Source organism: Pleurodeles waltl, chromosome 3_2, assembly GCF_031143425.1.
Source record: "Pleurodeles waltl isolate 20211129_DDA chromosome 3_2, aPleWal1.hap1.20221129, whole genome shotgun sequence".
In the NCBI taxonomy this organism is placed as follows: Eukaryota; Metazoa; Chordata; class Amphibia; order Caudata; family Salamandridae; genus Pleurodeles; species Pleurodeles waltl.
The window spans coordinates 200,711,065-200,727,577 of NC_090441.1; the positions used below are offsets into that span (position 1 = coordinate 200,711,065).

Here is a 16,513-nt window from a genome sequence, read left to right on the forward strand (position 1 = left end):
AGGGGACGTGCGTCCCCCTTAAAAGAGTAACCCAATTGCCAATCACTAACTGCGCTTCTGAAGTTAAAACAGCCAAAAAGGGATCTAAAACAGTAGTAAATTATTCCATCTCAGAGGGAAAGAAGGTCCAGCGCCATGAATGGCCAACCACTGATACAGCAACACTTCCCGTCGTAAATAATGGATGTAGAGACTTATAATGAAACCCCCTAGAAAATGATGTTAAATAATGAGTATATTTAAACGGAAAGGCCATGCCGCGTATGGGGCTGCGTGGTGTTGAGCATCTGCTGCTCTGGCACAAATATGTGCCCCCGTCCACTACCAGATGCTGCAGCTGCCACCCCTGGAGTACTCTCCTTCACAAGTTTCTTTTCACCTGGCTGTTTCTTTTTTGCACCTTCAGTGGTGCAGCTCTGAACCTCATCGGATTCACCATGATGCCGAGATGCGCTGAGGTTGTGTGCTGGCCGAGCCAATTATTGTCCATAGTTCATCACCTCATACACGATCCTGCCTCCGTCCTCGCCTTCCTGCCCAGTGCAGTTTCTCCTCCGTGTTGGGTCCTCCTTTGTGTTATTTTATGTGAACACACTGGGGGATCCAGGGGTTGAAGAACACCAGTGACGGCGAGATCCTGCTACCTCTGTGTATGGGTGTATCTGTGGTACAGGCAATCCGAAAGGAGGGTCATCCTGTATGCTGTGCTTCTGATACGACTGGACGTTTATGTTCCGTATGTGTGACCGATTGTGAAGGAGCATGGTTTGTGTTTGTAGTGATACATGTATATTTTCATAGACGCATATGTGCATATGTTTAACTTTTGCGGACATCAAAGACTTACATTCATGGGGAGACAAAGATGTACAACAGTGGATCTAAATTCATACCTTTCATTTTATGAAACTGGATCAGTGTATTTCTATGCGAAGCTCTAGTATGTTTCTACTACTATTTATATCATTTGGGGCTTGTTAGAGAGAATTCAGTATTTCCAAAGTTTATAATCACAAGTTCAGTGGTAAAAATTATTACTAAGGCACACAGTTTTCCATTTTTACTGATTTTTCACAGATAAATACAGACAGAAAACAGTGTGTTTCTCTCTGTATTTATTTCTAAAAGTAAAATAACATGGATAATTCTGCTTCTTGTGGGTGACTCTCCGCGCTGTCTTTCATGATTTCCAGGATAAGAGCTGAGCAGACAGACAGACAGCATGGAAATTTAAAAAACAGCTCCCTTAATACAGGCACATGTTAACATATATTTGTATTATAATGTTGATATTTACCTGTGGGTGTAATATTTTGCTCTTATTGTACTGCTTAACTTGCTAAAACGTGACAGACTTTAAAGTAACATTGCATGTTTATCAGTTACATCAATGTGGAAACATACCATTTCACAACATTTATTCACAAAATGCTAAATAAGTTTGGATAAATACCAATAAGATAGCTAAAAAATATATATGGATACATACAGACGGAAATGTTAAAACAAAATACTATAAATTCGGGAGCCCTAATTATTATGCAATCTAGTTTGAGTTTGTTTGGTTTTACACACCAGGTTAATGCAATAATGTGTAAGTATAGCTCAAAGCTGGTAATACTGTGAGTGTCTTGCACTGCTTTGAAGATTACCTAAGGAGTTAGTGACTGGAGACGGACCGTCAGTTTGATAAGTGCTTGATGGTTCAGAGTGAACTCTAGGTTTCATCTGTCTCCTTCTAGCATATGTTTTCTGTGTCGGCTCTCTGCTTCAGTGACTGCCCTTGCGCTTGCCAGTTAGAGAGTGAACTCTCTCAATGATCTTCTTCCAGCCCCAGTTGTTTGTGTTTATGCCTCTCTGCTTCAGTACCTGCCCTTACGCTTGCCTGTTACAGAATGAACTCTCTGAATGATCTCCTTCTAGCCCCAGTTGTGTGTGTTTACGCCTCTCTGCTTCAGTGCCTGCCCTCACACTTGCCTGTTACAGAATGAACTCTCTGAATTATTTCCTTCCAGCCCCAGTTGTTTGTGTTGTTTACGCCTCTCTGCTTCAGTACCTGCTCTTACGCTTGCCAGTTACAGAGTGAACTCTCTCAGTGATCTCCTTCCAGCCCCAGTTGTTTGTGTTTACGCCTCTCTGTTTCAGTGCTTGCCCTTACGCTTGCCAGTTACAGAATAAACTCATTCAGTGATCTCCTTCCAGCCCCAGTTGTCTGTGTTTACCAGCCCCCGTTGTTTGTGTTTACGCCTCTCTGCTTCATTGCCTGCCCTTACGCTTGCCTGTTACAGAATGAACTCTCTGAATGATCTCCTTCCAGCCCCAGTTGTTTGTGTTTACGCCTCTCTGCTTCAGTGCCTGCCCTTACGCTTGCCAGTTACAGAATTAACTCTCTGAATGATCTCCTTACAACCCCAGTTGTTTGTGTTTACGCCTCTGTGCTTCAGTGCCTGCCCTTACGCTTGCCTGTTACAGAATGAACTCTCTCAATGATCTCCTTCCTGTCCCAGTTCTTTGTGTTTACGCCTCTGTGCTTCAGTGCCTGCCCTTACACTTGCCAGTTACAGAATTAACCCTCTCAATGATCTCCTTCCAGCCCCAGTTGTTTGTGTTTACACCTCTCTGCTTCAATAAGTGTGTTTACGCTTGCCAGTGACAGAGTGAACTCTCTCAATGATCTTTTTCCAGCCCTAGTTGTTTGTTTACCTCGCTGCGTCAGTACCTGCCCTTACTCTCCCTCTTGCTTGCCATTTACAGACAGTTTATCTTCGTGGTCGCCTTTACAACCTTCCTCGTCAGCTGCGTGGACTACGACATCCTTTTTGCCAACAAACAGGTGAATCACAGCCAGCATCCTGGCGAGCACAACAAGGTGACCCTTCCTGATGCCTTCCTGGCGCCTGCCGTGTGCAGCACAAGGTAACTTTCGGACCCTTCATGGTTGGGCAGAGGGAGGGTATCCGTGGAAGAGGCACTGTTTGTGCATGTTTGAGAGACCTGGAAAGACTGAGGGACAGGTACACACTGAGGGTTTGTGTGCGCCCCAAAACCAAGCAGCAAGATGGCTTTGTGTATGTACTAAAGCTTGTGCAAATCATTGGCCACAGACAAATGTACTACAGTTTGTTTGTGCCCAAATGCGTGGAAAAGACCAGTTGTCCTATGCGCTTGTGTGTCTGTCTGTCTGAATAATGTTATCTCCATCTTTTTTCCAAAAAGTACAGTTTTGAATAAATTCTGCATGCATTGTTATAGACAACAATGGGCCATTTCAGTGCAAATAAGCCAGCCAACACCGGGCCTGGTACGATTGAAATATTCATAGGTGATGATGAATTCTGCGAGATTCCTTATTTAATTTTAATTTATATTAAGTTATGCGATGTGTAGCATTAAAAAGATATAATTCAAGAAACTAAGGGGTATTTTAGCATGAGCGTAAGCATGAGAATAAGAAGTGCCCCCTCTGCCCCAGCCTGACCACGGTAACAGAAGATCTCCATATCAAATGCCCATCTAAGTGTTGCTCATTTTATGTTCTGTATTTTGTGCCCAGGTTGGCTCAGCTATTACCTTTGCAGTGTTCAGCCCATGTTTATTACACCCACGGGTGTCCAGAGTGTGTCGGTGCTTGTTCCGCTGTGAAATGTCTGCAAATAAAACTATTGAAATGGAAAACTGAGGGGATAGTAGCTGGGTCAGGACTAAAGTACTTAGTGGTTGGAGGCTGCCTCTTGCCATATATTTTATCAGTTTGGAGCTGTGAGAGGAAACCTTCTGGGCAGAGTATTGGGTGAGATGTTTGTTGTGTTTGTTCCATAGCAGTGGCCCGTGGACGTCAGGCAGCCTGTGTTTCAGGTGGAATGGCTCGTGACTAGTTTGCATCTTTAGCTGCCACATTCAGATCATCAAAATATATTTCTGTAGGCCATTTAGGTTGGCTGCTGTTTGAAAACCCAACATAATACAAAATGGTTCAATTTGAATATTGTTTCCTAAAATTGTGTTCACCTAAGCACACGGCCATGGCCAAAATCTCTTTAACTTAGGGCAAGACTAGGTTTTCTCCAGTGCACCCTCCTGGCAACAACATCCTTCGGCGAGTCTCCCCAGTGTAGAGTTTGAGTTGAGAATCTCTGCACTACCTTCCGCTAGAACTGAACCACAAGGAGGAGTAGGTTGTTTGGTTTTCCGGCTAAATATTTGGATGCACTGGGGGACTGGAAAAGTGATATGAATTGGTGTATGTTGGCTGAGAGGCTGCTATATGAAGGCCGGGGATGCCCCCCAAAGTGGGGAAAATGGAGCGCTTACGTGGACAACATTTGTAGTGACTTCACATCCTACGGGCTGGTGGAGGTACTATTTATTTGTGGGTGGGGAGGAGGTTTTGCCGGGAATGTCGGGGTTTGAGATGCTTATGCAAACTAACAAAATCTCAGTGCACAATTATGCTTTGTATTTGTTTCTTAATGAACTGTCAATAAACAGATTTATAAAAAAAAATGATTGCATAAGTTATTAGCATTTTCCTTTCCCACTTGTCTCTAATCTGCCACTAGATGCCGTGCATCAGAAGTTGGGAAACCAGGGATGGGGCAGGTGTTTCAGCATCCTTGTATGAATTTTATCAGATTTTATTACTGGTTTGAAACAGAGGAACAAACATTACACCCTTCAGAAGGGACTTGATGATGACTGTTCAGTGACTGCCCTGGGAAACCGACTCTCATTAAAATAACTTCTACGTAAGTTTGTGTTACATGGATCGTTTGAACTCTAGCATGGATCCAGGATCTGTGGTCCTGTGTCTGCCCCGCTATATGTAGGTGTTTGTTACCTTATGTCAAGCAAGAAAAAAGGACACACAAGTTTCCAGATTTTTCTTGTCAGAAAAGGTCATTGCAAAAATAGAGCTCTTGTTTATTAAGGTGCTTAAAAGTCAGGCCCCCAATAACCTTGCAAAACGGTGTTTAAATTGTTCATGCAAATGATTTCTTTTCCCGGACAAGTGGACGCATGCTGCTTACATCCCAGAAGCTGGAGTTAGGTGACCTAGGCACTGAAGGGGGGGTGGAGACACGGCTTTGTTAGATATTTTATTCGGCCTTTCGTCTAGCAAGGAGCTGCGGATTAGTCTTCCTGAACACGGCTAGGGGTGGCGGGTGGTAGGAGTGATGGGGTGGGATTGCAGACTGTTGCTGTTGTGTAAATTGAAGAAACAAGTAAATGAGACCAGACCTTTTGTCTTTCCCTGGTTAGAGAAGCCGAATGCAGATACTTCACAACTCTTATTGCCTCTGTCGTGGGAGCTCCACGTTGGATACTACTGCTTTGAAAGTCTGTGTCTGGAGAGCAGCCCAGAAAGGATACTTGAAAGAACCACTTCAGGCCGGTTCTACAGCTGCAGACAGTCGATACACATCCAGTGTCTGATTTTGCTGTATAGACATGGGGGCCCCACTTGTTGTTTTAGCTCCAAGTCCCCAATCACTGAGAAATAAGTGCTCCTCGTAGCATTCAGAGTGCTGCTGTGCACCCAGAGCTGGTGTCCGTCTGACAGCCTGTCTGTGAGTCAGAAAGTGACATCACCTGAGTCCAGATCTCTTACTGGATGAGCTGTGTACTTGCTCTGAAGCACCTAGAGGTCAGCACTTCTGCTGAGAGAGGGAAGGAGCCTATTGACCCTGCAGGAGGGGTGCCTGTCCAAGAGGAGTGGGGTTCAGCGTGCCCAGGTGTCTGTGGGGTACCCAGAAGAGAGGACTGAGGAGAGCGATCAGTTGGTCTGCAGTGCCAAACCTGTGACTGCAGTTGCTATCGGGGCTCTGGTTATGTGGCAGATTCAGCATCTGCGTGGCCGTGCCTGCTCAAGTTGGTGGGCCTCCACAAGGCCACTACTCCAAAACCTTGTGATCAGCATGTGTGAGTGTGCGACTGCCCGACATGATGATCAGCCTTTGTGTGGGTGCAACTGCTCAATGTCATGATTGGCCGGTGCATGGCTACACCTGCCGGGAGTAACCAGCCTGTGCAAGAGCTGCTACTGCCCATTGTCTCCTACCCATGCAGGGCTGTATTTGCCGAAGTTCCTGATCAGCCAGAAAAGGCTACACCTTGCTGGTGTCATCTGGCTCGATCGGGCCCCGGCAGGGACCTGCCTGTATCTGGGTCTTCCCAGGACCACTGCTTCTGCTTTTGCAATGCACACTATGAAGTGAAGGCCCAGTGGAGGGAGCAGGAAACCCAGGGAGCTATCAGCACACCCTAAATAAGACCAAACCACTTTTGTCTCGCCCTCTTCTAAAATGGGCTGTTCATGCTCTGATTCTTCGAAGACTGTTTTTTGGCAATGCTGTACTCACAGCCATCCTGCAATCTGCTCTCATTCCCCTGACAACTGTCCGCATGCTGTGGCCAAACGTGATTTTACAATCAAGAAATGTACCCATCCCCTCATCCTCGCCACACTGCATTAGCTCTCCTTTGAGGCCATAATTATACGCAAGCTGGGGTGCCTGGACTACAAAGCTGTCCGCTTCACCCCACTGTGCTACCGCCCCAGCGGCTCCAGAGGGAAATGTAGCGGTCTTTCTGTAAAAAATGTATTTTATTCCAGAAAAGAATGAACCCGACCCTGTTGTCTTTCCACAGTTGTTTGAAAAGCCTTCACCTCGTTCCTTGTATCATTTCTTCTCTGTGTCTTCCTGACCCTCTTCTATCTCCCCCCTCCCTGATTACCTCTCCGCCCTTGCTTTCTGCCCTTCTCCATCCGGCTTCCCACCAACCCTCCTCCTCCTTCCAGATCTCTCCCCCCCCGACTTGGTCCTCTTGTGCCTTCATTTCTTCCCTCATTGGTCCTCTCAGATAACGCTCAAGTCTCTCTCCAATTTTCCTTCCTTCTCAGGTCCCTCCATACACCTCCTCCTCTCCCGACTGTCTCTGCTGCTTCCTCTCTCTCTCCATCTCCTCTGTGCTCTACTCCCTGCCCTTTGTATTCTCTTGCCCCCCTCAACTCTCTCCTTTGCACCTCCAGTCATCCTCCTTCCTTCCCAACCCTGCTCCCCCTCTCTCTCTCACTCTTATTGTCTCTTTTCCCTCCTCTCTGCCCTTACTCATCTTTCCATCATGTCCTCCACTCTAGCTTTCGCCTGCCTTCTTCATTCCCTTGAACCCCACGATCCCTCTCCCTCTCTACTCCTCCGCTCTAGTTCTGGAATAGTTTATATTGAATTAATTTACGCCAAGCGACTTATGCTCTTGTTATGTTCCTTTTGCACTGTGTTGCCTCTCTTCTTTTTGGGTTGTGTTACATGTTCCACTATCATATTGTTTCAGAAATATTGATTGAGTCATCCATTCAAATATATTGTGAAGTCAAAATTATGGATTATTACAGACAGGAATGTGTATGTATATTTTTTTAAATATAGTTGTAAATAATATTGTTTTTTTTCTTTTTTGTTTTATAGATCCTTATTTTGTAATGTTAAGTATGAGTAACATTTTTTTGACTGGCCTATTGTTTTTTTTTTTTATTTAGTTACATATTTAAAGATGTATATATATTTTTTTTAATAGATGCATTTGGGTGGATGTTTTTAAATTTTTTTATTTGCTTATGACTAGTTTATATATTTTAAAACTTAATTTGCTAATTTGATTAGTAATTATGTAAATTATTTTAAGTTTAAATTATTTCGGTAAACAGTGTTTTAAAAAAAGAAAGGTATTTTTAAAATGTATTCATTACTTAGAGAATCATTTTTGTAAGATAATGTAATTGTTAATAATTTAGCCTACAAATTGGACGAGATGTATTTCCATGAAGACTGAGGCTTTGCAGACTGCCATACCCATAACAGTATGAACATTCAGGCTGTGTATCTTAAATATTAGTCTTTGTTGCATGAATTACACTACCTGGGAAAGTTTGGACCCTGTGAGATATTTGTGACTCTTTTATGAATAAGGAGCAGCAAATCAAGAATGTAACCAGGCCATCCCGCTGCCTTCACAAACTTAACGAACCAGAAGACCACAAGTATCTGAACCTCATCTGGCAGCCACTGGGCAAACAGTTATTAGTGCCCACATTGATTATGCATTTTATTAATCAGTATATTTCCTTAGCGTGAACCTCACCGTAGAGACAGCCGAGTTCTTTAAACACAACTGTTCATTAGATACAAGTAAACTGGGAACAGTAAACAAACTAAGTTAGAAAGAAGTGCAGTAGAGTAGCCGAAGGGTGAAAAAACATTAACCTCGAGTAAATGTAATTTCAATAGGTGGGTATTTAGTGTGTTACAGAAGGATATGAGAGCAGGAGGGTATTATTCTAAGACTTTTTATAGAGTGAATTTTCCGCTGGATAGCTGCGATGACTCGAGATTATCCAAAACCGCAAAAAGAACTATAACTGTCCACTGTTGTAAAGCGTCAGAAGTATTCCGATTGTAACTGTTACCCACATGCCAATCTGTGTTATAACAATGTCCTATATCAAGGCCAAGCTTCAGTGATGGGCAGTACTCGGTGGACTGTCCAAGCAGATGGCAGCGTCTTCTGTTACACTGCCAGACTGTTCAGTTGATTGCCATTTGGTGTTCACAAAGATGTACCCTTTGTGCTCTTAGAAAAAGAGAGCAAGGCAATTTTGTTCTAATGTTGCTCTTTCTTTATCCTCCGACAGGCTTACCAGGTGAGGCATGCGTCTATGTGCAATAGACATGAAAAAGTCACTGCCAGCATATGTTCTATCCCTACTGTCTTTGCTGTTAAGAGTTTCCTTAGTGATAAAGGGTTTCAGGACGCTTTCTAATCAGTATTTTAGCTCCACGAGTAACACATACTGAACAGCATAAAATTCTGCCGGCTCAAGAGAACACTCCTCAGTTTTCAGCAGTTGGGGGACCGGCAACACTCAAACCTGACTCCGCAAACTGTATTTTTTTTTTTTTTACCACTGCCAGATTTGTGGCAGACTTCATGCATTGAACTCTGCTACAAGCTAGAAATATTTCTCTACGGTATGTTTGAAGCTTGTGCAGCAGCCAAGAACAGAAGTTAACGTACAACACTCCCAGATTTTGGTAATTCACATAAGCTGTTGGGCTCCAGTCCAGGGAGGTTTATTCTGTGTCCTATGTTCCAGTTGGTTGGGTGGGAGTTTTGAAGAACAATTTGTTCAGTTTTGAAGGTCAGTTTCTCCAGTGTGGACCGTTTTGGGGAAAATGATAGGGAGGATCTCTCTCCCTCACGTATAAGGATCGCTAATTTTGAGGGGCGAACTTGCACAGAGCAGAGGGTTACAAAGTGTTAGAATTCAACCCCTCTACACAATATGAACTCCTCTGATGTTTTTTTCAGGATACAAGAAAATGGAGTCCTCGTCTCAATGCTGATAATCGCTGGTGTTTTCTGGTCTCACCGAATGATCAAATTCATCTACAACATTTGCTGCTACTGGGAGATCCATTCCTTTTATGTCAATGCCCTCCGAATCCCCATGGTAAGACAGCTGTAGGTAAAAGTAATTTTCCTGTACTTCGTGTCGGTATCTGCCCACGATGATCGCGTGTGTCTTCCAAGAATGGTGTTCACCAGCAGCTGAAGCTTCTGATTTGGCTCAGTCATAGCTTTTATTTTTTTAACTCCATACATTTTACGTTCATGTGGGTCTATCCTCAATACACTGGTACAGCGCTTTCTTGTAGTTTGTGCAAGAAACTGAGAGAAAGCTACCTGTAGTGAGGTCTAAAACGTATGCCTGTTTCACCCATGATCCCCAAACCGCATCTGCCTCACCTGGGCAACCAGAAATTGTGAAACCAGTTTCCTAGACCCAGACAACTCGTTCTGTTCAGATAGTTTTCTGAAGTCTGTGGTGCTGAGGAAGATTATTTGTAATGCCCAGCAAAAGTGCAACTCGAGCACCAGGGGCTCAGCAGCTTTCTCAGAGGACTTATTGGTTTAAAAACTGGCCCTCAAAATACATTCCTGTCTTTGTTTCCATTTGACTCACAATACAAAATTCATAAATGTCATGCTTCTGAAAACAGCCTTGTCCTGAATGTGGCTAACTCTAAAAGGTCCGGCACAGGACAGAGGCCGGGCCCCCTGGTCGCCTCTTCTCATCAAAATAAGCAGGGAAACTGCAAATTGAGCAAAGGAAAAGATAAATCATCGGACACCAACATTCAGCCTCACCCCTTCCGCACTGCAGTCCATTGATCCAGTTCCATATCTGCAGCCAGGAACAGGTGAACCCCGCATGTACCAAGTCTGCCAGATACAGGTGATTGTATGAAGAATGGTTCGGAGATCATTGCACAGGCAGTGTGTGAATCAGTGGTCGGCCTGTGGCCTTTAAGGAACATCTGAGGCGCAAAGAACTCAGTAAGAAAAGAAACTTTTCATCTGTTCCCAGACTTCTGGATTTTGCCATCACTGACTGTTGACTGAAATGTACCTGCTAGTCATAAATATTCTAGAGCTGGAGTTGGGAGTAGGAAATGATATTGATTATGAGGATAAGAGCTCTCCAGCTGGCTGAGTAGTAATTTAATGATCCCCGCTGCCATTCTAGAATAATTAGACGTGTCTAGCTCCTTCCAGTTCTGTCACATGAGCGGATGGCCAGCCCGAATCCAGTGACGTACTCTTGAGATCCCCTATTCTTACAGAGTGGCTGCATACAAAAGACCATTTGACTACGTGTAGGAGGCTGGCCTGGCTTGTAGTGGGTACCAAAGGGTACTTACACCTTGCACCAGGTCCAGTTATCCCTTATTAGTGTAGAGGGTGTCTAGCAGCTTAGGCTGATAGAAAAGGTAGCTTAGCAGAGCAGCTTAGGCTGAACTAGGAGACAAGTGAAGCTCCTACAGTACCACTAGTGTCATATGCACAATATCATAAGAAAACACAATACACAGATATACTAAAAATAAAGGTACTTTATTTTTATGACAATATGCCAAAGTATCTCAGTGAGTACCCTCAGTATGAGGATAGCAAATATACACAAGATATATGTATACAATACCAAAATTATGCAGTAATAGCAATAGAAAACAGTGCAAGCAATGTATAGTTACAATAGATTGCAATGGGAGCACATAGGTATAGGGGCAACACAAACCATATACTCCAAAAGTGGAATGCGAATAACAAATGGACCCCAAACCTATGTGAGCTTGTAGAGGGTCGCTGGGACTGTAAGAAAACAGTGAGGGTTAGAAAAATAGCCCACCCCAAGACCCTGAAAAGTGGGTGCAAAGTGCACCTAAGTTCCCCAGAGAGCACAGAAGTCGTGATAGGGGAATTCTGCAAGAAACAACAACACCAGCAATGCAACAACGATGGATTTCCTGACGAGGGTACCTGTGGAACAAGGGGACCAAGTCCAAGAGTCAGGATCAAGTCGGGAGTGGGCAGATGCCCAGGAAATGCCAGCTGTGGGTGCAAAGAAGCTGCCACCGGATGGATTCTGCAAGAACGACAAGGGCTAGAAACTTCCCCTTTGGAGGATGGATGTCCCACGTCGTGAAGAGTCGTACAGAAGTGTTTCCGTGCAGAAAGACCGCAAACAAGCCTTGCTAGCTGCAATGGTCGCAGTTATGGTTTTTGGATGCTGCTGTGGCCCAGGAGGGACCAGGATGTCGCCAATTGCGTGAGGAGACAGAGGGGGCGTCCAGCAAGACAAAGAGCCCACTCAGAAGCAAGCAGCACCCGCAGAAGTGCCGGAACAGGCGCTACGAAGTGGAGTGAACCGGAGCTCACCCGAAGTTACACAAGAGGGTCCCACGAAGCCGGAGGACAACTCAGGAGGTCGTGCAATGCAGGTTAGAGTGCCGGGGACCCAGGCTTGGCTGTGCACAAAGGAAATCCTGGAAGAGTGCACAGGAGCCGGAGTAGCTGCAAAACACGCGGTTCCCAGCAATGCAGTCTAGCGTGGGGAGGCAAGGACTTACCTCCACCAAACTTGGACTGAAGAGTCACTGGACTGTGGGAGTCACTTGGACAGAGTTGCTGAGTTCAAGGGACCTCGCTCGTCGTGCTGAGAGGAGACCCAGAGGACCGGTGATGCAGTTCTTTGGTGCCTGCGGTTGCAGGGGGAAGATTCCGTCGACCCACGGGAGATTTCTTCGGAGCTTCTAGTGCAGAGAGGAGGCAGACTACCCCCACAGCATGCACCACCAGGAAAACAGTCGAGAAGGCGGCAGGATCAGCGTTACAGTGTCGCAGTAGTCGTCTTTGCTACTTTGTTGCAGTTTTGCAGGCTTCCAGCGCGGTCAGCAGTCGATTCCTTGGCAGAAGGTGAAGAGAGAGATGCAGAGGAACTCTGATGAGCTCTTGCATTCGTTATCTAAAGAATTCCCCAAAGCAGAGACCCTAAATAGCCAGAAAAGGAGGTTTGGCTACCTAGGAGAGAGTATAGGCTAGCAACACCTGAAGGAGCCTATCAGAAGGAGTCTCTGACGTCACCTGCTGGCCCTGGCCACTCAGAGCAGTCCAGTGTGCCAGCAGCACCTCTGTTTCCAAGATGACAGAGGTCTGGAGCACACTGGAGGAGCTCTGGGCACCTCCCAGGGGAGGTGCAGGTCAGGGGAGTGGTCACTCCCCTTCCCTTTGTCCAGTTTCGTGCCAGAACAGGGCTGGGGGATCCCTGAACCGGTGTAGACTGGCTTATGCAGAAATGGGCACCATCTGTGCCCATGAAAGCATTTCCAGAGGCTGGGGGAGGCTACTCCTCCCCTGCCTTAACACCTTTTTGCAAAGGGAGAGGGTGTAACACCCTCTCTCTGAGGAAGTCCTTTGTTCTGCCTTCCTGGGCCAAGCCTGGCTGGACCCCAGGAGGGCAGAAACCTGTCTGAGGGGTTGGCAGCAGCAGCAGCTGCAGTGAAACCCCAGAAAAGGCAGTTTGGCAGTACCCGGGTCTGTGCTAGAGACCTGGGGGATCATGGGATTGTATCCCCAATACCAGGATGGCATTGGGGGGGGGCAATACCATGATCTTAGACATGTTACATGGCCATGTTCGGAGTTACCATGGTGAAGCTACACATAGGTAGTGACCTATGTGTAGTGCACGCGTGTAATGGTGTCCCCGCACTCACAAAGTCCGGGGAATTTGCCCTGAACAATGTGGGGGCACCTTGGCTAGTGCCAGGGTGCCCACACACTAAGTAACTTAGCACCCACCCTTTACCAGGTAAAGGTTAGACATATAGGTGACTTATAAGTTACTTAAGTGCAGTGGTAAATGGCTGTGAAATAACGTGCACGTTATTTCACTCAGGCTGCAGTGGCAGGCCTGTGTAAGAATTGTCAAAGCTCCCTATGGGTGGCAAAAGAAATGCTGCAGCCCATACGGATCTCCTGGAACCCCAATACCCTGGGTACCTCAGTACCATATACTAGGGAATTATAAGGGTGTTCCAGTAAGCCAATGTAAATTGGTAAAATCGGTCACTAGCCTGTTAGTGACAATTTGGAAAGAAATGAGAGAGCATAACCACTGAGGTTCTGGTTAGCAGAGCCTCAGTGAGACAGTTAGGCATCACACAGGGAACACATACATATAGGCCACAAACGTATGAGCACTGGGGTCCTGGCTAGCAGGGTCCAAGTGACACATAACAAACATACTGAAAACATAGGGTTTTCACTATGAGCACTGGGCCCTGGCTAGCAGGATCCCAGTGAGACAGTAAAAACACCCTGACATACACTCACAAACAGGCCAAAAGTGGGGGTAACAAGGCTAGAAAGAGGCTACTTTCTCACACTACGCCATTACCCTAATTCCCTTTTACCTAGTTTGGCCCCTTGCTTGAATTCCCAGATGATAACTTCTTGGGCGGGGGTGACTTATTACCCACACGCTTCTGCAAGGCATGAACATGGAGGATGATGACGGCAGGTTAAGAGGTTTGAGAGGTGTGCGGGGCTAGTGATACTGCAAATGTGCCTTGGGAGAAAGTGGAGGAGGCCGCTGCCTTGTTTGGCTGGCGATTCTTGTCACCTCACTCTAGTGCAGTCTCTCTGCACTGCAGTGCCTAGCCTACTGCAAGCACACCCGTGTCCACCATGGGACACATCCCTTCAAAGCAGTCTTGCATTGCAGGCTCTACCATCTCTGCTGCTGATGCCTCTCTACCGTCCACCACTTCGTGGGAGAGCTATCTCCCATCTGACTCTCTTCCATGTGATCTCTTCTGTTGGTTGAGCTGAGATCCCCTCTTTCACATTGTCTCTCAGTTTCCCCTCTTTGAAACTTCCCCCTTCCGCCTCTCGCCTGTGTGTCCTCTCCCCCTGCCTCCTCTGTGATCTGTTCTTTGTGTAATGTTTCCAGAGTGCCCCCGGGTGACCTCTCTGCATGTGTTGTCACACTTCCTGTGTGAGCTCATCCTCTGTATGGCCTTGTTCCCCGTTTGGTCTCACTCCATGCGATCTCATTCCCTGCGTGGCCTCACTCTCCATATGGCCACACTTCCCATTTCACCTCACTCTCCATTTCGCCTCTCTTCCCATGTGGCCTTACTGCCTGTCTGACCTTGCCCCATGTGTGGTTTTCACTTCCCATGTGGCCCCTCTCTCTGTATAGTCTTACTCTCCAGATGACCTTACTCCCTGTGCGGCCTCACTCTCCATCTGCACTTACTTCCATCTGGCTTCATTTCCCATGTGACCTTGCATGGATAGAAACATAAACCCTTAAAGGGCCACCATTGACAGGCACCCCCAGCAAGAAAGGTAATAGATTAGAACAAAACCTGGTGAGCACAAAACATTGTTGTATATTGAGAATACAGGAGAGATACTGTTGGAGGCACCAGATTCTACGCACGCGCCATAGATTTAAGGTTATCTAAAGAGTCTCTTGTACGTGTGGCCCTCTCGTAGAACGCTTACTTTGGCAGGAGTCTTGGGCGGCGACTAAGCCCGGTTGACCGATCAACTCGCATGCAGATTTCACATATGCGAGCCACGAGATATAGAGGGCAGAGTGGAGTCTTAAGCAATCCTTAATAATAAGCGCTTTAAGGAGATGGGGTCCCCTCTGTTACCCATATAGACTGCCACAATAAGAGGGGAGAAGTTTTGATTCTGTCCTCGATATAAGTTGGTTACCCAATTCAGAGTGACACATGGGAAAAGAACTGCTTCAGGGGACCACCAATACATTTAAAAAAAAGGTGTTTTCAGCTTGTTAAATAAACTTTATCTATGAGACCCCAGATACCTGCCCCGTAGGTGCAATGGCCACGCATTTGCTTAAATATGTCAATGAAATCTCCTTCTCTAGTTTTGAAACCGACGTTTTACAAAAACCGAGTAAACTTATGATGGATTTTTCAAACTGGGCTTTCCTGTTGGATAGCATTGGCTTCCGTTTGTATTTATCGTCGAACAAGATACCAAGTAAGAGAAGGAAGCCGCCACTGCAGCCTTAGAGCTATTGATAAGATGAGCACATTTTTGGGCCGGTCTGTCCCCACAGAGCTTAGTAAATGTCTTAATCTCATTGAATCGCAGATCATGTTCCTTTATTAATACAATAAAATCATTGATTAAGCATTGCAGCCATCCCCCTGTTCTGGCCACTAGGATGCCTCATCTGTATATAAAAGGATGGGGAGGGGGCGAGCCCCTGTATAAGGTGTGTCCTTTCTTTCACCTTTAAAAATTTGTCAACTCTATTAATATACAGGGAGAATAAAAACTGGGCAAGGATGCAAACTTATCTTATTCCCTTTTTAATTCTAAAAGTGTCCGTGCATTCTCCATCGTTACCATAACGGACACAGGCAGTGGCCTCCATGTATAATTGTCTGATAAATGTGATTATGCCCTGCTCTGCACCTCGCTCGTTCACAATGAACCATAATCTAGAGTGTGAAACCCAGCTGCACCCCAGTCTGCTGGATTTAAAAATCCCAAATGGTAAACCAGGCACCCTCCACTTTTCCTCTGACTTTTTGCCTCTCTTATTTTCTCCTTGGTCAGTGGACCTTCCAGTGAGTTTTGATGTCAATTTTGATAGGGTTGGTAGAACCGTCACGAAGTGGGAGAACATTCAAGGTCTCCCCCTCAATCTTGTAGCATATAATGTCCTCAAGCGCCCAGCAAACTTACGCTAGCTCCTCTCCATCTGCGAGTACGGTTCCCTCTTTATTCAATATGACCCCACTCAGATCTGGCCCTCTTCTTACCTCCTAAACCACCTTAGCTACTTCCTGCTTTTGTTTCCTGACTCACACAGTCTCTTGTGTTATTGTGTACTGGTATCAGGTCTCACTACTGGACATCAGGCATACTTTTTCCTTTGAAGTTCCAGCCTGGCCTCCACTTGTGGGTTCTCCCCCCCCCCCCCCAATGCATCTCTTTTTGAGGTCCAGGGGTGCAACATCTATTTCTCTAGTTTCTCTTTGTCGCTCTCTTCACTTTCCCACTACTTAGAGTTAGCTAGTCTCTTCACCAGTGTCTTTTACGCTTCCCTTATTCTTATTTG

The 16,513-nt window shown here is 45.8% G+C and overlaps 1 protein-coding gene across 2 annotated transcripts in view; it reads left to right on the top strand.

The window, feature by feature from the left end:
- Positions 1-16,513, top strand: part of ATG9A (autophagy related 9A) — a 131,326-nt gene that overhangs the window by 50,202 nt on the left and 64,611 nt on the right. For both annotated transcript variants that reach the window (XM_069227186.1, XM_069227187.1), the window contains 2 exons: positions 2,755-2,916; positions 9,367-9,508. In XM_069227186.1, the coding sequence (XP_069083287.1) occupies positions 2,755-2,916; positions 9,367-9,508 (304 nt within the window). The remainder of the gene's footprint in view (positions 1-2,754; positions 2,917-9,366; positions 9,509-16,513) is intronic.